Here is a 25244-nt window from a genome sequence, read left to right as displayed (position 1 = left end):
TAAGAAAAAAAAAAAAGAAAATATATATATATATATATATATATATATATATATATATATATATATATATATATATATATATATATATATATATATATATATATATATATATATATATATATATATATATATATATATATATATATATATATATATATATATATATTTATGTATATATATATATATATATATATATATATATATATATATATATATATATATATATATATATATATATATATATATATATATATATATATATATATATATATATATATATATATATATATATATATATATATATATATATATATATATATATATATATATATATATAAATATATGTATATATGTATATATGTATATATATATATATATATATATATATATATATATATATATATATATATATATATATATATATATATATATATATATATATATATATATTTTTTTTTTTTTTTTTTTTTTTTTTTTTTTTTTTTTTTATACTTTGTCGCTGTCTCCCGCGTTTGCGAGGTAGCGCAAGGAAACAGACGAAAGAAATGGCCCAACCCCCCCCCCCATACACATATACATACACACGTCCAGACACGCAAATATACATACCTACACAGCTTTCCATGGTTTACCCCAGACGCTTCACATGCCTTGCTTCAATCCACTGACAGCACGTCAACCCCTGTATACCACATGACTCCAATTCACTCTATTTCTTGCCCTCCTTTCACCCTCCTGCATGTTCAGGCCCCGATCACAAAAAATCTTTTTCACTCCATCTTTCCACCTCCAATTTGGTCTCCCTCTTCTCCTCGTTCCCTCCACCTCCGACACATATATCCTCTTGGTCAATCTCTCCTCACTCATTCTCTCCATGTGCCCAAACCATTTCAAAACACCCTCTTCTGCTCTCTCGACCACGCTCTTTTTATTTCCACACATCTCTCTTACCCTTACGTTACTTACTCGATCAAACCACCTCACACCACACATTGTCCTCAAACATCTCATTTCCAGCACATCCATCCTCCTGCGCACATCTCTATCCATAGCCCACGCCTCGCAACCATACAGCATTCTTGGAACCACTATTCCCTCAAACATACCCATTTTTGCTTTCCGAGATAATGTTCTCGACTTCCACACATTTTTCAAGGCTCCCAAAATTTTCGCCCCCTCCCCCACCCTATGATCCACTTCCGCTTCCATGGTTCCATCCGCTGACAGATCCACTTCCAGATATCTAAAACACTTCACTTCCTCCAGTTTTTCTCCATTCAAACTCACCTCCCAATTGACTTGACCCTCACCCCTACTGTACCTAATAACCTTGCTCTTATTCACATTTACTCTCAACTTTCTTCTTCCACACACTTTACCAAACTCAGTCACCAGCTTCTGCAGTTTCTCACATGAATCAGCCACCAGCGCTGTATCATCAGCGAACAACAATTGACTCACTTCCCAAGCTCTCTCATCCCCAACAGACTTCATACTTGCCCCTCTTTCCAGGACTCTTGCATTTACCTCCTTTACAACCCCATCCATAAACAAATTAAACAACCATGGAGACATCACACACCCCTGCCGCAAACCTACATTCACTGAGAACCAATCACTTTCCTCTCTTCCTACACGTACACATGCCTTACATCCTCGATAAAAACTTTTCACTGCTTCTAACAACTTGCCTCCCACACCATATATTCTTAATACCTTCCACAGAGCATCTCTATCAACTCTATCATATGCCTTCTCCAGATCCATAAATGCTACATACAAATCCATTTGCTTTTCTAAGTATTTCTCACATACATTCTTCAAAGCAAACACCTGATCCACACATCCTCTACCACTTCTGAAACCGCACTGCTCTTCCCCAATCTGATGCTCTGTACATGCCTTCACCCTCTCAATCAATACCCTCCCATATAATTTACCAGGAATACTCAACAAACTTATACCTCTGTAATTTGAGCACTCACTCTTATCCACTTTGCCTTTGTACAATGGCACTATGCACGCATTCCGCCAATCCTCAGGCACCTCACCATGAGTCATACATACATTAAATAACCTTACCAACCAGTCAACAATACAGTCACCCCCTTTCTTGATAAATTCCACTGCAATACCATCCAAACCTGCTGCCTTGCCGGCTTTCATCTTCCGCAAAGCTTTTACTACCTCCTCTCTGTTTACCAAATCATTTTCCCTAACCCTCTCACTTTGCACACCACCTCGACCAAAACACCCTATATCTGCCACTCTGTCATCAGACACATTCAACAAACCTTCAAAATACTCATTCCATCTCCTTCTCACATCACCGCTACTTGTTATCACCTCCCCATTTACGCCCTTCACTGAAGTTCCCATTTGCTCCCTTGTCTTACGCACCCTATTTACCTCCTTCCAGAACATCTTTTTATTCTCCCTAAAATTTACTGATAGTCTCTCACCCCAACTCTCATTTGCCCTTTTTTTCACCTCTTGCACCTTTCTCTTGACCTCCTGTCTCTTTCTTTTATACTTCTCCCACTCAATTGCATTTTTTCCCTGCAAAAATCGTCCAAATGCCTCTCTCTTCTCTTTCACTAATACTCTTACTTCTTCATCCCACCACTCACTACCCTTTCTAAACAGCCCACCTCCCACTCTTCTCATGCCACAAGCATCTTTTGCGCAATCCATCACTGATTCCCTAAATACATCCCATTCCTCCCCGACTCCCCTTACTTCCATTGTTCTCACCTTTTTCCATTCTGTACACAGTCTCTCCTGGTACTTCCCCACACAGGTGTCCTTCCCAAGCTCACTTACTCTCACCACCTTCTTCACCCCAACATTCACTCCTCTTTTCTGAAAACCCATACTAATCTTCACCTTAGCCTCCACAAGATAATGATCAGACATCCCTCCAGTTGCACCTCTCAGCACATTAACATCCAAAAGTCTCTCTTTCGCACGCCTGTCAATTAACACGTAATCCAATAACGCTCTCTGGCCATCTCTCCTACTTACATAAGTATACTTATGTATATCTCGCTTTTTAAACCAGGTATTCCCAATCATCAGTCCTTTTTCAGCACATAAATCTACAAGCTCTTCACCATTTCCATTTACAACACTGAACACCCCATGCATACCAATTATTCCCTCAACTGCCACATTACTCACCTTTGCATTCAAATCACCCATCACTATAACCCGGTCTCGTGCATCAAAACCGCTAACACACTCATTTAGCTGCTCCCAAAACACTTGCCTCTCATGATCTTTCTTCTCATGCCCAGGTGCATATGCACCAATAATCACCCACCTCTCTCCATCAACTTTCAATTTTACCCATATTAATCGAGAATTTACTTTCTTACATTCTATCACATACTCCCACAACTCCTGTTTCAGGAGTATTGCTACTCCTTCCCTTGCTCTTGTCCTCTCACTAACCCCTGACTTCACTCCCCAGACATTTCCAAACCACTCTTCCCCTTTACCCTTGAGCTTCGTTTCACTCAGAGCCAAAACATCCAGGTTCCTTTCCTCAAACATACTACCTATCTCTCCTTTTTTCACATCTTGGTTACATCCACACACATTTAGGCACCCCACTCTGAGCCTTCGAGGAGAATGATCACTCCCCGCGTGACTCCTTCTTCTGTTTCCCATTTTAGAAAGTTAATACAAGGAGGGGAGGATTTCCGGCCCCCCGCTCCCGTCCCCTCTAGTCGCTTTCTACGACACGCGAGGAATACGTGGGAAGTATTCTTTCACCCCTATCCCCAGGGATAATATACATATATATATACATATACACACACACACACACACACACACATATGCACATACACACACACACACACACATACATATATATACATATGAAAAATGTAAGAACAATTTAGAAACAAACTTTTAGCTTGAAATGAATGAAAAAAAAAAATGAATGTCACATAATGGTTCAACCTCTGGCTATGGAAAAGGAAATGTACAATTTATTCACACAAACGTCAATAGCAGTTCTCATCAATATATATATATATATATATATATATATATATATATATATATATATATATATATATATATATATATATATATATATATATATATATCCCTGGGGACAGGGGGAGAAAGAATACTTCCCACGCATTCCTTTCGTGTTGTAGAAGGCGACTTTAGGCACGGGAGCGGGGGGCCAGAAACACTCCCCTTCTTGTATTTTAACTTTCTAAAAGGGGAAACAGAAGAAGGAGTCACGCGGGGAGTGCTCATCCTCCTCGAAGGCTCAGATTGGGATGTCTAAATGTGTGTGGATGTAACCAAGATGAGAAAAAAGGAAAGATAGGTTGTATGTTTAAGGAAAGGAACCTGGATGTTTTGGCTCTGAGTGAAACGAAGCTAAAGTGTAAACGGAAGAGTGGTTTAGGAATGTCTTGGGAGTAAAGTCAGGGGTTAATGAGGGGACAAGAGCAAGGGAAGGAGTAGCGCTACTCCTGAAACAGGAGTTGTGGGAGTATATGTTAGAGTGTAAGAAAGTAAACTCTCGATTGACATGGGTAAAATTGAAATTTGATGGAGAGAGATGGGTGGTTATTGGTGCATATGCACCTGGGCATGAGAAGAAAGATCATGAGAGGCAAATGCTTTGGGAGCAGCTGAATGAGTGTGTTAGTGGTTTTGATGCACAAGACCGGGTTATAGTGATGGGTGATTTGAATGCAAAGGTGAGTAATGTGGCAGTTGAGGGAATAATTGGTATACATAGGGTGTTCAGTGTTGTAAATGGAAATGGTGAAGAGCTTGTATATTTAGGTGCTGAAAAAGGACGGATGATTGGGAATACCTGGTTTAAAAAGGGAGATATACAAAAGTATACGTATGTAAGTAGGAGAGATGGCCACCGAGTTTTATTGAATTACGTGTTAAATGATCGGCGCGCGAAAGTGAGACTTTTGGATGTTAATATGCTGAGAGGTGCAATTGGAGTGATGTCTGATCATTATCTTGTAGAGGCGAAGGTTAAGATTTGTAGAGGTTTTCAGAAAAGAAGAGAGAATGTTAGGATGGAGAGTGGTGAGAGTAAGTGAGCTTGAGAAGGAGACTTGTGTAAGGAAGTACCAGGAGAGACTGAATACAGAATGGAAAAAGGTGAGAACAAAGGAGTTAATGTGAGTGATGGAGGAATGGGATGTATTTAGGGAAGCAGTGATGACTTGCGCAAAAGATGCCTGTGGCATGAGAAGCGTATGAGGTGGGTTGATTAGAAAGGGTAGTGAGTGGTGGGATGAAGAAGTAAGATTATTAGTGAAAGAGAAGAGAGAGGCATTTGGACGACTCTTGCAGGGAAAAAATGCAAATGAGTGGGAGATGTATAAAAGAAAGAGGCAGGAGGTCAAGAGAAAGGTTCAAAAGGTGAAAAATAGGGGAAATGAGAGTTGGGGTGAGAGAGTATCATTAAATTTTAGGGAGAATAAAAAGATGTTTTGGAAGGAGGTAAATAAAGTGCGTAAGACAAGGGAGCAAATGGGAACTTCAGTGAAGGGGCTAATGGGGAGGTGATAACAAGTAGTGTTGATGTGAGAAGGAGATGGAGTGAGTATTTTGAAGGTTTGTTGAATGTGTTTGATGATAGAATGGCAGATATAGAGTGTTTTGGTCGAGGTGGTGTGCAAAGTCAGAGGGTTAGGGAAAATGATTTGGTAAACAGAGAATGGGTAGTAAAAGCTTTGCGGAAGATGAAAGCCGGCAAGGCAGCAGGTTTGGATGGTATAGCAGTGGAATTTAAAATGAAAAGGGGGTGACTGTGTTTTTGACTGGTTGGTAAGGTTGTTTAGTGTATGTATGATTCATGGTGAGGTGCCTGAGGATTGGCCGAATGCGTGCATAGTGCCATTGTACAAAGGCAAAGGGGATAAGAGTGAGTGCTCAAATTACAGAGGTATAAGTTTGTTGAGTATTCCTGGTAAATTATATTGGAGGGTATTGATTGAGAGGGTGAAGTCATGTTCAGAGCATCATATTGGGGTAGGGCAGTGTGGTTTCAGAAGTGGTAGAGGATGTGTGGATCAGGTGTTTGCTTTGAAGAATGTATGTGAGAAATATTAAGAAAAGCAAATGGATTTGTATGTGGCATTTATGGATCTGGAGAAGCCATATGATAGAGTTGATAGAGATGGTCTGTGGAAGGTATTAAGAATATATGGTGTTGGAGGCAAGTTGTTAGAAGCAGTGAAAAGTTTTTATCGAGGATGTAAGGCATGTGTACGTGTAGGAAGAGAGGAAAGTGATTGGTTCTCAGTGAATGTAGGTTTGCGGCAGGGGTGAGTGATGTCTCCATGAATCTTTAATTTGTTTATGGATGGGGTTTTAGGGAGGTGAATGCAAGAGTTTTGGAAAGAGGGGCAAGTATGCAATCTGTTGTGCATGAGAGAGCTTGGGAAGTGAGTGAGTTGTTGTTCGCTGATGATACAGCGCTGGTGGCTGATTCATGTGAAAAACTGCTGACGCTGGTGACTGAGTTTGGTAAAGTGTGTGAAAGAAGAAAGTTAAGAGTAAATGTGAATAAGAGCAAGGTTATTAGGTACAGTAGTGTTGATGGTCAAGTCAATTGGGAGGTAAGGTTGAATGGAGAAAAACTGGAGGAAGTAAAGTGTTTCAGATATCTAGGAGTGGATCTGGCAGCAGATGGAACCATGGAAGCGGAAGTGAATCATAGGGGGGGGGTGAAAATTCGGGGAGCCTTGAAGAATGTTTGGAAGACGAGAACATTGTCTCGGAAATCAAAAATGGGTATGTTTGAAGGAATAGTGGTTCCAGCAATGTTGTATGGTTGCGAGGCATGGGCTACGGATAGAGCTGTGCGCAGGAGGGTGGATGTGCTGGAATGAGATGTTTGAGGACAATATGTGGTGTGGGGTGGTTTGATCGAGTAAGTAATGTAAGGGTAAGAGAGATGTGTGGAAATAAAAAGAGTGTGGTTGAGAGAGCAGAAGAGGGTGTTTTGAAATGGTTTGGTCACATGGAGAGAATGAGTGTGGAAAGATTGTCCAAGAGGATATATGTGTCAGAGGTGGAGGGAACGAGGAGAAGTGGGAGACCAAATTGGAGGTGGAAAGATGGAGTAAAAAGATTTTGAGTGATCGGGGCCTGAACATGCAGGAGGGTGAAAGGCGTGCAAGGAATAGAGTGAATTGGAACGATGTGGTATACCGAGGTCGACGTGCTTTCAATGGATTGAACCAGGGCATTTGAAGCGTCTGGGGTAAACCATGGAAAGTTCTGTGGGGCCTGGATTTGGAAAGGGAGCTGTGGTTTCGGTGCATTATTACATGACAGCTAGAGGCTGAGTGTGAACAAATGGGGCCTTTGTTGTCTTTTCCTGGCGCTATCCTGCACACATGAGGGGGGAGGGGGTTGTTATTCCATGTGTGGCGAGGTGGCGATGGGAATAAATAAAGGCAGACAATATGAATTATGTACATGTGTATATATGTATATTTCTGTCTGTCTGTATATATATATATATATATATATATATATATATATATATATATATATATATATATATATATATATATATATATATATATATATATATATATATATATATATATATATAAATATATATATATATATATATATATATATACATATATATACATACACGTCCACACACGCAAATATACATACCTATACATCACATTGTAAACATATATATATATATGTGGTGATGTGAGAAGGAGATGGAATGAGTATTTTGAAGGTTTGTTGAATGTGTCTGATGACAGAGTGGCAGATGTAGGGTGTTTTGGTCGAGGTGGTGTGCAGAGTGAGAGGGATAGGGAAAATGATTTGGTAAACAGAGAAGAGGTAGTAAAAGCTTTGCGGAAGATGAAAGCCGGCAAGGCAGCAGGTTTGGATGGTATTGCAGTGGAATTTATTAAAAATGGGGGTGACTGTATTGTTGACTGGTTGGTAAGGTTATTTGATGTATGTATGACTCATGGTGAGGTGCCTGAGGATTGGCGGAATGCGTGCATAGTGCCATTGTACAAAGGCAAAGGGGATAAGAGTGAGTGCTCAAATTACAGAGGTATAAGTTTGTTGAGTATTCCTGGTAAATTATATGGGAGGGTATTGATTGAGAGGGTGAAGGCATGTACAGAGCATCAGATTGGGGAAGAGCAGTGCGGTTTCAGAAGTGGTAGAGGATGTGTGGATCAGGTGTTTGCTTTGAAGAATGTATGTGAGAAATACTTAGAAAAGCAAATGGATTTGTATGTAGCATTTATGGATCTGGAGAAGGCATATGATAGAGTTGATAGAGATGCTCTGTGGAAGGTATTAAGAATATATGGTGTGGGAGGCAAGTTGTTAGAAGCAGTGAAAAGTTTTTATCGAGGATGTAAGGCATGTGTACGTGTAGGAAGAGAGGACAGTGATTGGTTCTCAGTGAATGTAGGTTTGCGGCAGGGGTGTGTGATGTCTCCATGGTTGTTTAATTTGTTTATGGATGGGGTTGTTAGGGAGGTAAATGCAAGAGTCCTGGAAAGAGGAGCAAGTATGAAGTCTGTTGGGGATGAGAGAGCTTGGGAAGTGAGTCAGTTGTTGTTCGCTGATGATACAGCGCTGGTGGCTGATTCATGTGAGAAACTGCAGAAGCTGGTGACTGAGTTTGGTACAGTGTGTGAAAGAAGAAAGTTAAGAGTAAATGTGAATAAGAGCAAGGTTATTAGGTACAGTAGGGTTGAGGGTCAAGTCAATTGGGAGGTGAGTTTGAATGGAGAAAAACTGGAGGAAGTGAAGTGTTTTAGATATCTGGGAGTGGATCTGTCAGCGGATGGAACCATGGAAGCGGAAGTGGATCATAGGGTGGGGGAGGGGGCGAAAATTTTGGGAGCCTTGAAAAATGTGTGGAAGTCGAGAACATTATCTCGGAAAGCAAAAATGGGTATGTTTGAAGGAATAGTGGTTCCAACGATGTTGTATGGTTGCGAGGCGTGGGCTATGGATAGAGTTGTGCGCAGGAGGATGGACGTGCTGGAAATGAGATGTTTGAGGAAAATGTGTGGTGTGAGGTGGTTTGATCGAGTAAGTAACGTAAGGGTAAGAGAGATGTGTGGAAATAAAAAGAGCGTGGTTGAGAGAGCAGAAGAGGGTGTTTTGAAATGGTTTGGGCACATGGAGAGAATGAGTGAGGAAAGATTGACCAAGAGGATATATGTGTCGGAGGTGGAGGGAACGAGGAGAAGAGGGAGACCAAATTGGAGGTGGAAAGATGGAGTGAAAAAGATTTTGTGTGATCGGGGCCTGAACATGCAGGAGGGTGAAAGGAGGGCAAGGAATAGAGTGAATTGGAGCGATGTGGTATACAGGGGTTGACGTGCTGTCAGTGGATTGAGTCGGGGCATGTGAAGCGTCTGGGGTAAACCATGGAAAGCTGTGTAGGTATGTATATTTGCGTGTGTGGACGTGTGTATGTACATGTGTATGGGGGGGTGGGTTGGGCCATTTCTTTCGTCTGTTTCCTTGCGCTACCTCGCAAACGCGGGAGACAGCGACAAAGTTTAAAAAAAAAAAAAAAAAAAAATATATATATATATATATATATATATATATATATATATATATATGTGTGTGTGTGTGTGTGTGTGTGTGTGTTGAAATTTAAGTGTTTGCATCTTCAGATCCTCTGGTTCACTAGAACATCATCCATGACGGGCAATCAGATGACTCACCGTAGAAAATGCCGGAGTTGCGACCACTAACGAGGACGGCTTGGGAGCCTCTGGTACATATATTTTGGTGCCCAACTTCTCCAGGAGACCATACTTGATGCCAAGCTCAATGGTTCCATGAACCTGTGGGTAAGTATTGCTTGGTTATAGAAAGAGAACTGACTTTTATGTATTGTGTCCTGACAACTTTCACTGTCGTAAAGTGAGGACAACTGACAACTTTACTCTATAGGTGACTTTTATCATGTAGTACATTGTCACATTTTTTTAGTTGACATTGATATTATCATGCTGTAGTTATTAAACACTAAATTTACACCATATGTTACATGACTCATGCGTGCGCTATCACGCTTAGATATTGTTTTTTAGTTAAGTATCGTGTCTCAGATCTGGTTTTGTATTGTCATAGAGTTTTACATCAGTTCTAGTTATGGTCTTTCAAGGCTTTTTCTTCTTTTGCTTTAATAGTCAAAGTACACTCTGTGAGGTGGACACCTTCAAATATTTTAAAATGAAAACTCGGTGAGTTTGTTATCACAGTTATCCAGAACACAGTATACTAAAAAGAATGATATACAACGCGACTTGTTAGATAAAGCGCCCTTGGGTTATGGTGGTGTGCTCTCAGGCATAAAAGGATCAATAAGAGTCCCTCAAGCATGAGACGTGAGATATGTGGGGTTTAGAGAAGTGTTTTAGCACAAACCAATATAATACTAAGCATTTGTGTCATCAATATCTTTTATTTTGTAAGATTGTCAGATTCAATAAAGTTGTCATTACTTAACAGCGTTAATCTTGAATAGACTCCCTTCTCACTTCCACACGTACTGACCAGTAAACGGAAACCGTTTAGGCTGAAGCATCTTTTAATGACGCCTTGATGCCAGACCGATTTTCATTCGCTGAATATATCCTGGAGGCGGAAACCTTCTGTAGCGAGAATGTTCGACGAGATATGCGGGATTTTGAGTTCTCAGTGTATAACCAGATTCCACAAGTACAACGTTCACCTGTAAATGCAAATTCTATCCCATCATTATTTAAAACTGTTAGCTACTTCTGGCGAAGCTGATATAGTGTGGTCAAGTTTTATCAAAGTAAATCCAATGTACAACTGTGCTACGCTGTGTCGGTTTGAACGGAAACGTCGTTTATTGAGACTATCCACAATTCATCCTGCTCATAGTCACACCGTCCATTGCTTAAACTTTTGGTAGCTTCGCATTACCTTTCATATGTAGGCATCAGTTCGACCGATGCGTCCTTCATCAGCAGATCTTACTCAAGTAGAGTTTATACAGATTGGTTTACAGCTTCGGAGCCAGCAGAACACTTTCCACGGAACCAATGCCTTCCTGAATTTGTTACAGCCCATCCCTGTACTAAGCCTGGAAATGATCAGGCAGCTTGGAGACAAATATTCATTTTTACTATGTACCTAATTCCGATCAGTGCACTCGGATAAACCACCTGGTATCCCTTCGGGTAAATCCATCATGAAGTGGGGCTCATGCTGGCAGCTCGACCCATCACTACTTCAGCATAGTACCATTCTCATCAGATGACGTCATGAAACTAGTATGAAGATATAAAAGTTGTGATCATGTCTCCCCAAATTCTTCTCTTCCATGGTACACAAACAATTGACGTCTAACGTCTTGCTGTGGCTCAACTCTCTTAATTCCGGTGCCATCTTTGCTGCCCTGTTCTTCATCTTCTATATTAGGTCTTTGTGTTTCCTTAAGTGCGTTTCACCAAATTTCAGAAATATATTTTACTTTTATCCTAATATATGATGCAAACCGTTTGATGAATATTTCTTTATCCGTGTTCTTGAATACAGTTCTAGTATTTGTCAACAGACAGTATCTAATATTTCATTATTTGATTATCATCCTGTAAAGGTTAAGCTTTGGCGACGGGTCAGATAGAATATCTCCTCCCATATCACTTTGGCAGATAGATTTTCGCAGCTTATTTTCTGCCAAATAAGTTTCTACTGAGGCCTATTTCACTACGCTCTTTCCTCAATACTTTATAATAATCGGGATGAAAATCTTTTACCATGAATCAGAAAAACTTTCCAGCTTCTCTAAGTCCTTTGTAAATTGATTTATTCCGCTCAATTTTCTTTGTACTTTTATATCTTATTATACTTTGTCGCTGTTTCCTGCGTTAGCGAGGTAGCGCAAGGAAACAGAGGAAAGAATGGCCCAACCCAAACACATACACATGTATATACATACACGTCCACACACGCACATATACATACCTATACATCTCAACGTATACATATATATATATATATATATATATATATATATATATATATATATATATATATATATATATATATATATATATATATATATATACACACACAGACATATACATATGTACACATGTGCATAATTCATACTGTCTGCCCTTATTCATTCCCGTCGCCATCCCGCCACATGATGAGATACCAACCCCCTCCCCCACATGTGCGCGAGGTAGCGCTAGGAAAAGACAACAAAGGAAAATTCGTTCACACTCAGTCTCTAGCTGTTATATATAATGCAACGAAACCACAGCTCTCTTTCCACATCCAGGCCCCACAGAACTTTCCATGGTTTTCCCCAGACGCTTCACACGCCCTGGTTCAATCTATTGACAGCACGTCGACCCCAGTATACCACACAGTTCCAATTCACTCTATTACTTGAACGCCTTTCACCCTCCTGCATGTTCAGGCCCCGATCACTCAAAATCTTTTTCACTCCATCTTTCCACCTGCAATTTGGTCTCCCACTTCTCCTCGTTCCTTCCACCTCTGGCACATATATCCTCTTGGTCAATCATTCCTCACTCATTCTCTCCGTATGACCAAACCATTTCAAAACACCCTCTTCTTCTCTCTCAACCACACTCTTTTTATCACCGCACATCTCTCTTACCCTTTCATTACGTACTCGATCAAACCACCTCACACCACATATTGTCCTCAAACATCTCATTTCCAGCACATCCACCCTTCGCACAAATCTATCTATAGCTCACATCTCGAAACCATATAACATTGTTGGAACCACTATTCCTTTAAACATACCCATTTTTGCTTTCCAAGATAACGTTCTCGACTATCACACATTCTTCAAGGCTCCCAGAGCTTTCGCCCCCTCCCCCACCCTTATGATTCACTTCCGTTTCCATGGTTCCATCCACTGCCAAATCCACTCCCAGATATCTAAAACACTTCACTTCCTCCAGTTTTTCTCCATTCAAACTTACCTCCCAATTGACTTGTCCTTCAACCCTACTGTACCTAAGAACCTTGCTCTTATTCACATTTACTCTCAGCTTTCTTCTTTCACACACTTTACCAAACTCAGTCACCAGCTTCTGCAGTTTCTCACCCGAATCAGCCACCAGCGCCGTATCATTATTAAACAACAACTGACTCACTTCTCAAGCTCTCTCATCCACAACAGACTGCATACTTCCCTCTTTTTCCAAAACTCTTGCATTCACCTCCCTAACAACCCCATCCATAAGCAAATTAAACAACCATTGAGACATCACGCACCCCTGCCGCAAACCAACATTTACTGAGAACCAATTACTTTCCTCTCTTCCTACACGTACACATGCCTTACATCCTCGATAAAAACTTTTCACTGCTTCTAACAGCTTGCCTACCACACCATATATTCTTGATACCTTCCACAGAGCATCTCTATCAACTCTATCATATGCCTTCTCCAGATCCATAAATGCTACATACAAATCCATTTGCTTTTCTAAGTTTTTCTCACATACATTCTTCAAAGCACAAACATATTCAAGAAGTCAAACAGTCCATCAGTTCATCAACCAGCTCCAATCTCTTGACCCTATCCCATTTCAATAAAACTTCTCTATTCCTTTGCTCCCTTCCACTTAGATATCCATCAAAGGAATCTCTCTCTCTTATTCCTGTCTGAGTATCCTGATTCATATCCAACTTCTGTTTTGGCATGGTGCCAAATGCTTCCCGGTAGTCCAGGTCTACAGTCCAACCTATCAACTCTGTTGTTTATACTAGAGCTAACTCTCTCATAGAAATATAGGAAGATCATTACACAGGACCTCATTTTACTGAATCCATGTTGTCTCTCACTTTGGTAGTTTAATCTTTGCAAGTAATCATCCATCTAATTTTTCATTAACTTTTCCAATACTTTTCAGAAAACACTAGTCATACCAGACTACTTTCTTGTCTCTTTCCTGAAGACAAGTAGGAAGATTGACTTTTTCTTTCGTATGGTACCTCTTCCTCCAGCGATATCTTGAGCAAAGTTTCTCGTGGATTATCACGTGTATCTTCAAACTTCTTTAGCACATACAGAAAAAACTCATCACGACCCTAGCAAATTTAAGGCATAATCCTCTGACTACACTTTATTGTGTGACTCGGCCACCAGTGAGAGGGAGGTCTCAGATGGTAGCGTACTGAACCCTACCAGTACCACAGCTATTTCAAGGATTGTCCCGTCCCCTAACCTTGGAAAAACCCATACGTTGCTGAAAACAGCCGCCCAGGGTGGTAATATCATCCTAACTGAGGAGCGTTAAAGTGTTGCCCTGAACCATCTTACACTCTCCATGGCAGGATTGCTGGTCATACTTTTTCTCTCATCAAAGCGGGACCACCGGGTTAGCCCTACCATCCTCTTACAAGTACCACACAACTAATTACACCTTACTTATTATGAATAGTTTTTCACATAAGTGCTCTTGCCGATTCCTGTTCGCTCAAACATTTATAAGTATCATCATGACAGAGTCCGTCAAATGTATGACCTCCCTAGTCCCCGGCATCATGGAGTGATAAGAATCTCGTTTTCTGCCTGATCTACTGCCAATGAGAGGGGGAACTATGGTAGTATTAGTGCCGACCCCCTCCCACGACCTTTCCCTCTCTGTGAGACCTCCCTCTTTTTCTATTCACTTTACCAACATTCATGATCTCTCTAGTAACCTCTCCACAGTTGAACTCCATCAGTCTAGTTCCTCTCCTAATATCTTGCTTCTCTCTGAGACACAGTTGTCTAAGATCTTCTCACTTGTACCTCTATCATATCTATTTATAACCTCCACTAGCGATTCCAGTTCAAAGGTGGTGTTTGTACTTATTCCAACATAAACACACCTGTTTCATGCCTCAAGGACCTAGTCTCCAAACGTTGATTTTATATGGCTCAAAGTCTGTCTCTTTATCACCATACTTGTCCTCTGTTTCGCCTATTGCTCTTCTAATTCTACAAATCTCATATCCTTCATAGACTATCTACCTCGAGGGTTTCAACATTCACCATAATGAATGGTTCAGTCCCTCCAATACAGATGGTGTAGGAATCGAAACCCCACGTTGTCCATTCTCAATTATTTAAAGCGAATCATCTCCTACCCTACCCATATGTCTGACCGTTGTGATCACTGTCCTAATATTCTGGATTTAGTTCTCACCTCTAGTCCATCTCGCTGTAAATACACAATCTCGCCCCCAGATTGATTCATCTGATCACACTCTCATGAATGTATCTATTCTAACGGGACCTCTCCCTCCAGCAGACCCTTCTAAGCAAAATACTGACGTCTGAACAAAGCTGACTGGAGTAACTTACGTAACTTCTTTTCTGACTTTACTTGGGCAGATTCCTGTTTCCGCTAAACGTATATCAGAGGTTATTCTTACTGTAACTGAGGCTTTTATGCCCTTTTCGTGTAAGACTACATCTTCATCCAATCCATTGTTCAACCGTTCCTGTCCTGAACCCCTGAGACAAGGGATCAGGTATATCTGGGTTGGTAAAACTCTCTTCCTCTGGCTCCCAAGCACTTTATCTGAGAGCCTAAGCGTTTCTTAATTCACTGGCAGTGCGATAAACTCTTCTCGTCATCCACGAATAGGTCTTTCTGATCTTTAGCTAAAGACTCTCTTACAACTTCGGTTGTTCTACCTTTACCTCACTTTTCGGTTTTGACGGTACTATAGCTGTCTCTCCCGTTGACAAAGCAACTCTCTTTGGCTTCCGTTTCTCCTTTAAATCCACCTTGGATGACTAACATTCCTTCACCCCCTGGTACTCCTCATACTAATCTAATGCCTCTTCCCGTGATCTCGTTTCGGACTGACCGAAAAGCGCTTCTTTCTCTGGATACAAGCAAGGCTTATGGTTCTGAAGGCATTCATCCCGTGAGCTGAAAGTGTGCCTCTTAACTTGCACCTGTGTTTGCTCATCTGTTCCGTTTTCTGTTTAAAAACCAAAACTTTTCCTTCTCCTTGGAAACATGTATTGATACATCCAGTCCCTAAGAAGGAAGACCGTTTTGACCCCTGTAACTATCATCCTATTGCGTTGACATCTATCATTTCCAAAGTCTCAACTCCCATATCCTTAAACACCTCGAAAATCGCTGTCCTCATTCTGATCAACGGTAAGGCTTCCGTAAGACGAGATCCGCTAGTGATATTCTTTCCTATCTCACTGATGTCTGGTCATCATCCCTGAAAGATTTTGTACAGTTATGTGTAGTTGCCTTTGACATATCTATGCCTCTTGACAGGGTTTGTAAACGGGGTTTCATCTCTAAGCTCCCCTTTCTTGGCTTCCGTCACTCACTTGGCCCCTTGATATTTAGCTATCTAGCTTCATATCCAGCTAGACTATTCCTGTGGTTGTTGATTGATCAGGCTCCCTGCCTCCCCCTTTTTTCCCTGAACAGCGTTGTCCCTCAAGGTTCTCTCCTGTCTCCTACACTTTTCTCTATCTTTTTTTCAACGATTTCCTTTTTTCCACAAATAATCGACTCAACACTGCATTGATCCAAATCCTTCAATTCTGTTCCCTCTTCTCTCTTTCGATCTGCATCTCGTCTTGACACAACTTCCTCAATAAGTTCAGATTTCTCAGAGGGGTACACAAAATCTTGTTAAGTTTAATGACTTCAAGACACAATTTCTACCCATCTCCCTATCGAAAACTCCTCACAACTCTTCGTCTCTCCTTTGACTGTTCTGTTATTTCAGCTCTTGACTCAATGAACATGCCTGTTATTACTATAACATCCATTCATTCTTGGAAACCCCACAGTACGAAAACAGCTAAATTTGACTCTAAGAAACTTGGTGTCTTGTTTAGTTTTCGAAATTTCTGAACAATTGCTCCGTTTATACAACATATTGATTCGTCCTTGTATAGAGTACTACTTGCACATTTAGGACGATTCTAACACTATATTCTTACTTGACAAAGTTGAGTCGGAAGTGGTCCGACTTATAAACTGTCCCAGGCTAACTTACATACTTGACCCCCTTGCCCTACGTGGCAATGTTAGTTCACTTTCCCTCTTCTGTTGGTATTACTTTGGTTTTTGCTCCCGAGAGTTGGCTGCTTGTGTGTCCCCACCATTAGGTAGACCACGCAATATTCGGCAAGGTGCTGCGTCACATGATTACCGTGTGGCCATCGGCAGCTCAAGGGCAGGCCGTTTTGATATCTGTTATTTTCCCTACACGTCGAAGCTTTGGAACTCTCTGCCTTCTCATGTTTTTCCCAGTAACTATGATCTAGCACATTTCAAAAGACAGGCCTTTCCCTTTCTCAAAAATTCGTAAATACTTTTCGTCGTCTTTTCTTGCTCGGTTTCATAATTCATTCTATATTTCAATCAAGGCTTCGCATTGATGTGGACTTTTGTCCGTGACTGGAGCCTTCAACACTAAAGAAAAAGAAAGTTGGTAAAGGCCCTTCAGAATTTTTTCTTTACGTTGGAGGCTCCAGCCACGTGTATAAGTTCACATCAAGGCCAGGCGTTAATTGAAGGAACTGAAGACCCGTCTTTTAAAATGTGACAGGTCATAGTTATTGAAAAGACATGAGAGAGCACATAGTTCCAAAGCTTCGAGTTGTAGAGAAACAGGTATCAGTACGGCCAATAAAAGAGTTGCCATCTCACACACAATAATCATGTAACTAACTTGCAAAGTTTTGCGAGGTCTAACTTAGTGGTGGGGACCCCTAAGCAGTTAGCTATAGGGAACAAAACCCAAAGGATACTTATAGAAGTGGAAAAGTGGACTGACATTGCAGCGTAGGGCATACTGAATCAAGTTTTGAAGTTAGTGTGGGAAAGTTTTGTAAGTCAGACCACCTTCAATTCAACTCTGTCAAGTAAGGATGCAAAGCTACAGCCACCCCAGATATGAGAACAGTACTCTATACATGAACTGAGGAAGCCTGTGTATAAAAAGGAGCAACAATTCAGGGTAAAAGAAATTTCGACATCTAAACACGACTATAAGTCTCTTAGAGGCAGACTTAGCTATTCCTGTAATATTGGGTTTCCAAGAAAGAGTGGATGTTACAGTAATACCAAGTATGTTCGCTGAGTGAAGAGGAAAGCTGTGAGAAGATTCCGACAAAGAGATGGGTAGAAATTGGGTCTTGGAGGCATTAAACTCCAGTGAGATATTCTGTCCAGGTCTGAGTTTATTGGGAAGTTGTGTGGAAACAAAAGACAGATCGAGCGTGAGAAGGGGGAGTAGAATTGAAGGCTATGTAGGGTTGCAGTTTTGAGGTGGTTAGCGCATTAGTGCATTGCGTTCTTTGGGAGGAGAGGAAATCGATCATGAAAGGGAGAAAAAGTGTAAGGGGCAGAAGAAAACCATGGGAGACACCGCTGTTGATGGAGAAAGGATGGTAGACTAATCTATCAACAATGATGAAGATAGATTGATCGGAAAGGAAGCAAAGTGAGGTAGAGAAACCAAAAGAGCGGAGCTTAGAGATAAGATCCCGGTGTCACATCCCATCATAACCTTTGGATACCTCAAGGAAAACTACATAGGAATCCCCAAAATCTTTCATGGATGATGACCAGACACTAGTAAAATACGAAAGAATATCATCAATCGATCTCGCATTACGGAAGCCATACTGTATTTTCATGCTATTTCTATGCTTTTCAAGACCTGCTCCTCGTCCAGTATCACTGTTGATGGGATTGCAAGGTACTCTGCAGTAAATACACATTTGAACATCATATAGATATTTCCTTCAATCCTTTAGCCTTATGATAAATGCTAAATGAAAAACTTCTTATGATAAGTTAATGGAAAAGTTTCGGATCTATTCCAGCCTTTTCAAAAGAACCTTTTTAGTATTTCTTTGTTCCCACATTCCTTTCCTGATGTATTCATATCTTGCTCTTTTTGTGTTTTTCAATGATGTCTGAATGGAGTGCCATCTGGATGAAAGTTCTTAGACGAATTGTATATTCATGTGTAGTTTCCATAATTTTCATCTTCTCCTCCCTTTTAAGTTTTCAACTGACGAAGAGATAGAAATTCAAGCATTAAGGGAATCTTTTTTCAGTTGATGGATTGTATATGATAGTCTCAATTTCCACTCTATTATGCTTGAAAACATGATTTAGTATCTCATCCCCTCTGTGCTCAGTGATATGATGGTAAAATGACTATCATGACCCTACAAGAATCTAAATTCTCGCCGTCTTCTTTGTTATGATTAATATCACTATCAAGAGAAGTTTCCCATCACAGAAAATTTTGTTTTTCACCGCTTCATGTGCCATCCCATTTGGTCTTTTGTTTTTTGTTGCATATTTCTTCTTTAGAAATTTTTGGAGCGTCATAGATGATTTTCAGGTTTATACAGCTCTTCCCTACAGTAATCCTTCCCATAATATATATTGTTTAATCTGATCATTTACCCATATTTCCTGAAACTTATGACTGTCCCTTGATAAGAGGGCTAAACTTCCCTGTACCTTCTTGCGAGGGTATACCCCTTTGGGTATATTTGATTCTATCAGTGCTCCATTTAGTACTGTCTTCTCCACTCCAACAATAAGTAGGTTGCTTAGTCTCACACGATATTTTCCATTTCCACATTCTTTGCTATTTGACAGTTTTCTTTAGATCTCTCTCTTGTCTTGGTTTGTCACCCATGACATCAATGATCTCCTCCTGACCGCTTCGCTAACTTTTCTAAGCAGTTCTTGATTGCACACTTCCATAACAAATCTTACTTTCAGTGGCCTTCCCCAAGCATTTTGCTTGTGCTTCTTCATTCCCTTTACTTTATTACATGCTCTCTTTCATTTGCCATTTCTGCCTCATCAAGTATCGTTTCGACATGCTTACCTTCTACAGATTCCATTTTTCCTTGTTTCGAAGAATATCCTATACCAAAGATCAACACGGTTTTCAAACTTTCTACATCTTCATATTTCTAAAACTCAGTTTACTTGTGTAATGGCCCAACTTTATTAAATCTCCTGCAATCCTCCGCCATAATTCTAGGCTGATCTAAAGTATGCTTTCTCTCTTTACACACAGCTGTTATGAACGACCAGTCGTTTCTGGAGCCTTAAGCCTGTCCCTGACTGTATGTAATGCTTCTCCAACATGCTTCAAAATCCCTTAGACTATGTTTTCATCGACTACCTCTGCTCTGTTGTTGTCTTCAACTCATAACTAGCCCTTATATCTTGCTTCTCTTTTCCTGCTTTGTCTACCTATGTGAGCCTACGATCAGAGCATATTGTCATCACATTATTTTGGTGTCAAGTTCATTCGCAGATACATTCAGTTTTCTCAATTCTAGTGCAATCTGATATGTTGAATGTTCCGCAGCAATATCTGACTTTCTCACCTTGTCTTCAAGTTGGTATAATCTGAACATATGTTTATCAACCATAGCCATATTGTGATGTACCCAAACGCCTCCCTGGCATCTCTACTATCCCTATGAAAAACTTGAAAATCATTGACTTTCTACCCCTTCTCATCATCAACTTTCTTCTACCTGCTACCGTGATGGCTACAAATCCTGGGTAACAATAAGAATAGCTGTGTGGGAGATCTCATAACTGCCCAGGATAGTATGTCTGCTTCGTCTTTTTTTACCTACCTCCTCTTTGGAACCTTGTATTCTTACCTCTGGCAATGAAAAAGATCATCATCTGCCATCAAACTGTCCACGAATAGTCTTTAGGTTAAATGTTCTGTACACAAACAATCATTGAAAATTCTAGTCTACGAAACTTATCAACCCTCATCATTTTATCTGAAACACTTCTCGCCCCAAGTGCTAGTTTACTTCTCACTCTGCCAGAATAAAATGTTATACCTAAGGTGTGTGAGTGCGTGAGTGTGTGTAGTGTACAGCAGTAGAAATCAGTTTCACAACTTACGATGGCAGATCCAGGTAGATAGCCTTCCAGTTTCTTTTTCAGTACAGGTAACTCCTTTCCGACCACCTTCCTTAGAGAGCAAGCAGCCATCACCTACAGACATAAATGAAACAACTGTTTGAAAGAGTCAACATTGAATTAAGACTGATACTAACCATTCTATTAATGATTTAGTAGAGTGTCCGTTACTGGTGCAACGATGGAAATTCAAACAATGGATATTGATGGATTATCTTCCTTCAAATTAGATGATTTAATAGCTAGCGTTCTACATTCACGATCTACGTCTTACTATTAACTTAAACTTCATTAATTTTGCCATTCTCTAAACTTCTAAAGTTTAGGAGATTTCTTAGTTACTATGATTGCCAAATTCTCCTGGTCTCCGTAGAATCTGTAACCAAATCCTTCCGAACACAGACTTCCATCAACACTTGTAAGTAATTTCTACAAACGTCTGTTGCTAAAATCTTCACACAACCACGCAGTCGCATAACTTTAATCTTACAAGATAAGGTTGAACGACATGAATCTATTTTGCTTAGAATAGAGAAGTTTAAGGGATGATCTAATACAAATATTCAAAATGATCAAAGGCTTTGATAGCTTTGAACTCTAAAATTATCGAAGACGTGATTCGTCTGATTTTCCCCTTAATAATGGATACAAATTCGTGATCAAAAAGGTGAGAGTATAAGAAAGGAGAGTGGGTGAAGAATGGGAAGTATTTAGAGAAGCAGTGATGGAACGTGCAAGAGATGCTTGTGACATGACAAGAGTGGGAGTTGGACAGATTAGCAAGGGTTATGAGTAGTGGTATGAAGAAGTAATGTTGCCAGTGAAGACAAAGGTGACCACCGTTTGGGCAGTATCTACAAGAGAGGAGTGCAAATGATTGGGAGACGTATAAAAGAAAGCAGCAGAAGGTAAATAGGAAAGTGAATGGGTTGAAAAAGAAATGTAATGAGAGTCAGGGTGAGAGAATATCATTAAACACAGAGGAGAATGAAAAGGTGTTTTTGAAGGGAGTAAATAATGTCCTAAAGACAAAAATAAGAGAACATCAGTGAAGGGGGTAAGGGAGAAGTGATAACAGGCAGTGATGAAGTGAGGAGATGAAGTGAGTATTTTGAAGGTTTGATGAATGTGTTTGATGATTGAGTGGCAGATGCAGGGCCTTTTGTTCGGTGTGGTATGCGAAATGAGAGGGTCATGGAGAGTGGTTTGGTGAAGAGGAAGATATGTTTAAGCCTCGCGTAAGGTTAAATGTTGGCGGAAGTCGATAGCACTGCACTTGAATTTTTGAGAAAGGGAGTGACTGTGTTGGTAATTGTTTGGTCAGAATATTTAGTATATGTATGGCTTATGGTAAAATCCTGAAAATTGATGAGATTCAAGTATACTGCCCTTGCATAAAAGAAAAGGGTATAAAGGTGAGTGTTTAAAGTAAAGAGATATATCTTTGTTAAGTATACCTGCTTATTTGTATAAGAGGGTATTGAGAGGGTGTAGGCATATACAGAGCATCGGACTCGGGAGGAGCAGTGTGGTTTCAGAAGTAGTGGAGTATGTATGGATCAAGTGTTTGCTTAAAAAAAATGTGTTTAAGAAATATTTAGAAAACAGATGAATCTGTAGGTGCCTTGTAAGGATCTCGTTAGAGTATATGATAAGGCTGGTAGAGATGCTTTCTGGAAGGTCTCAAAAATATGTGGGAGGTAAACTGTCAGAAGCTGTGAGAAGTTTTTATCACGGGTCTAAGGCTTGTGTGCAAGTAAGAAGAGACGAGAGTAAATGGTTTCATGTGAAGGATGGTCAGCAGTAAGGATGTCTAATGTCACCATGGTGGTTTAATTTGCTTATGGATGGGGTGGTGAGAGAGGTAAATGGAAGAGTCTTGGAGAGAAGGACGAGTATATGGGGGATAAGAGGGCCTAGGGAGAAGGGCAGTTTTCACTTGCCGATGGTACAGCACTAGTGGTTGATTGAAGTAGGAAAGTGAAGTTGGTGACTGATTTTGGAAGTGTGTTAAAGCAAAAAGTTAAGAATGAATGTGAATAAAAGCAAATTTATTAGGTATAGCAAGGGTAAGGTACAGGTTATTTGGGACGTAAGTTTGAATGGAGAAAAATTGGATATCTGGGAGAGTATTTTGCAGGAAATGGAACCATGGAAGCAAACTTGAGTCATAGGGGGGGGGGGGGGCAAAGGTTCTTGGACCGATGAAGAATATGCGGAGAGAGCAATACCTAAGAGGGCGAAAATCAGCATATTTGAAATGATGGTAATCCTGACAATAATATATGGTTGCAAAGTATGATGTGCAGATAGGATTGTGAAGAGGGTGTTTGTGTTAGAAATGAAGCATTTGAGGAAATCATGTGGTGTGATGCAGTTTCATTAAATAATTAGTGAAAGGGTTGGAGAGAAGTGTGATGATACAGAGAGTGTAGATGAAAGGGCAAAAAAAGTTGTGCTAATATGGTTTAGACATGAAGAGAGAATGAGTGAGGAAAGGCTGACAATAAAGATATATGTGTCAGAAGTTGAAGGAACAAGGAGAGCAGGAAGACTAAATTGTAGATGAAAGGATTCAATCAAAAAGATCCTGAGCAACCAGGTCATAAACATGTTGGAGGGTGAAAGGCGTGCATACAATAAAGATAATTGGAGAGATGTGGTAAACTGCTGCCAGTGTGCCATCAGTGGACTAATCTAGAGTATGTGAATCGTTAGGGGTAAACCATGGGAAGATCTGTGTGGCCGGGATGTGGACAGAGACCTGTGAGTTATTGTGCATTATATATGGAAGATAGTGTGTGGATGTGAGAGAAACTGGCCTTTCATCGTCTCCTTCATGGCGCTACCTCGTTGACTCAAAAGGCAGCGACCAGTTGTATAGTGAGAAGAAAAGAATGTACACGCTCTCATTTTTTTCTCTTCTTTCAAGCATTTTTGTTGCTTCCCAATGAGCGAGGTTGCATTGGAATGGACAACGTCGACGACATATATATATAAATATATATATATATATATATACATATATATATATATATATATATATATATATATATATATATATATATATATATATATATATATATATATATATATATATATATATATATATATATATATATATATATATATATATATATATATATATATATATATATGTATATATGCTTGTGGCATGAGAAGAGTGGGAGGTGGGTTGATTAGAAAGGGCAGTGAGTGGTGGGATGAAGAAGTAAGATTATTAGTGAAAGAGAAGAGAGAGGCATTTGGACCATTTTTGCAGGGAAAAAATGCATTTGAGTGGGAGATGTATAAAAGAAAGAGACAGGAGGTCAAGAGAAAGGTGCAAGAGGGGGCAAATGAGAGTTGGGGTGAGAGATTATCATTAAATTTTAGGGAGAATAAAAAGATGTTCTGGAAGGAGGTAAATAAAGTGCGTAAGACAAGGGAGCAAATGGGAACTTCAGTGAAGGGCGCAAATGGGAAGGTGATAACAAGTAGTGATGATGTGAGAAGGAGATGGAGTGAGTATTTTGAAGGTTTGTTGAATGTGTTTGATGATAGAGTGGCAGATATAGGGTGTTTTGGTCGAGGTGGTGCGCAAAGTGAGAGGGTTAGGGAAAATGATTTGGTAAACAGAGAAGAGGTAGTAAAAGCTTTGCGGAAGATGAAAGCCGGCAAGGCAGCAGGTTTGGATGGTATTGCAGTGGAATTTATTAAAAAAGGGGGTGACTGTATTGTTGACTGGTTGGTAAGGTTATTTAATGTATGTATGACTCATGGTGAGGTGCCTGAGGATTGGCGGAATGCTTGCATAGTGCCATTGTGCAAAGACAAAGTGTATAAGAGTGAGTGCTCAAATTACAGAGGCATAAGTTTGTTGAGAATTTCTGGTAAATTGTATGGGAGGGTATTGATTGAGAGGGTGAAGGCGTGTACAGAGCATCAGATTGGGGAAGAGCAGTGTGGTTTCAGAAGTGGTAGAGGATGTGTGGATCAGGTGTTTGCTTTGAAGAATGTATGTGAGAAATACTTAGAAAAGCAAATGGATTTGTATGTAGCAATCATGGATCTGGAGAAGGCATATGATAGAGTTGATAGAGATGCTCTGTGGAAGATTTTAAGAATATATGGTGTGGGAGGAAAGTTGTTAGAAGCAGTGAAAAGTTTTTATCGAGGATGTAAGGCACGTGTACGTGTAGGAAGAGAAGAAAGTGATTGGGTATCAGTGAA

General features: G+C 40.1%; 1 protein-coding gene across 1 annotated transcript in view; it reads right to left on the bottom strand.

Annotated features, from left to right (window-relative positions):
• The window catches only part of LOC139753525 (uncharacterized), a 138891-nt gene that overhangs the window by 60829 nt on the left and 52818 nt on the right, over positions 1–25244 (bottom strand). The window contains exons 2-3 of the mRNA XM_071670172.1: positions 20994–21086; positions 9744–9866 (exon numbers count right to left, since the gene is read on the bottom strand). Of these exons, the coding sequence (XP_071526273.1) occupies positions 9744–9866; positions 20994–21083 (213 nt within the window). The 5' untranslated portion in view covers positions 21084–21086. The remainder of the gene's footprint in view (positions 1–9743; positions 9867–20993; positions 21087–25244) is intronic.

This window comes from Panulirus ornatus, chromosome 14 (assembly GCF_036320965.1).
Source record: "Panulirus ornatus isolate Po-2019 chromosome 14, ASM3632096v1, whole genome shotgun sequence".
Classification (NCBI taxonomy): Eukaryota; Metazoa; Arthropoda; class Malacostraca; order Decapoda; family Palinuridae; genus Panulirus; species Panulirus ornatus.
This window is presented reverse-complemented; position numbering and strand designations above follow the sequence as displayed.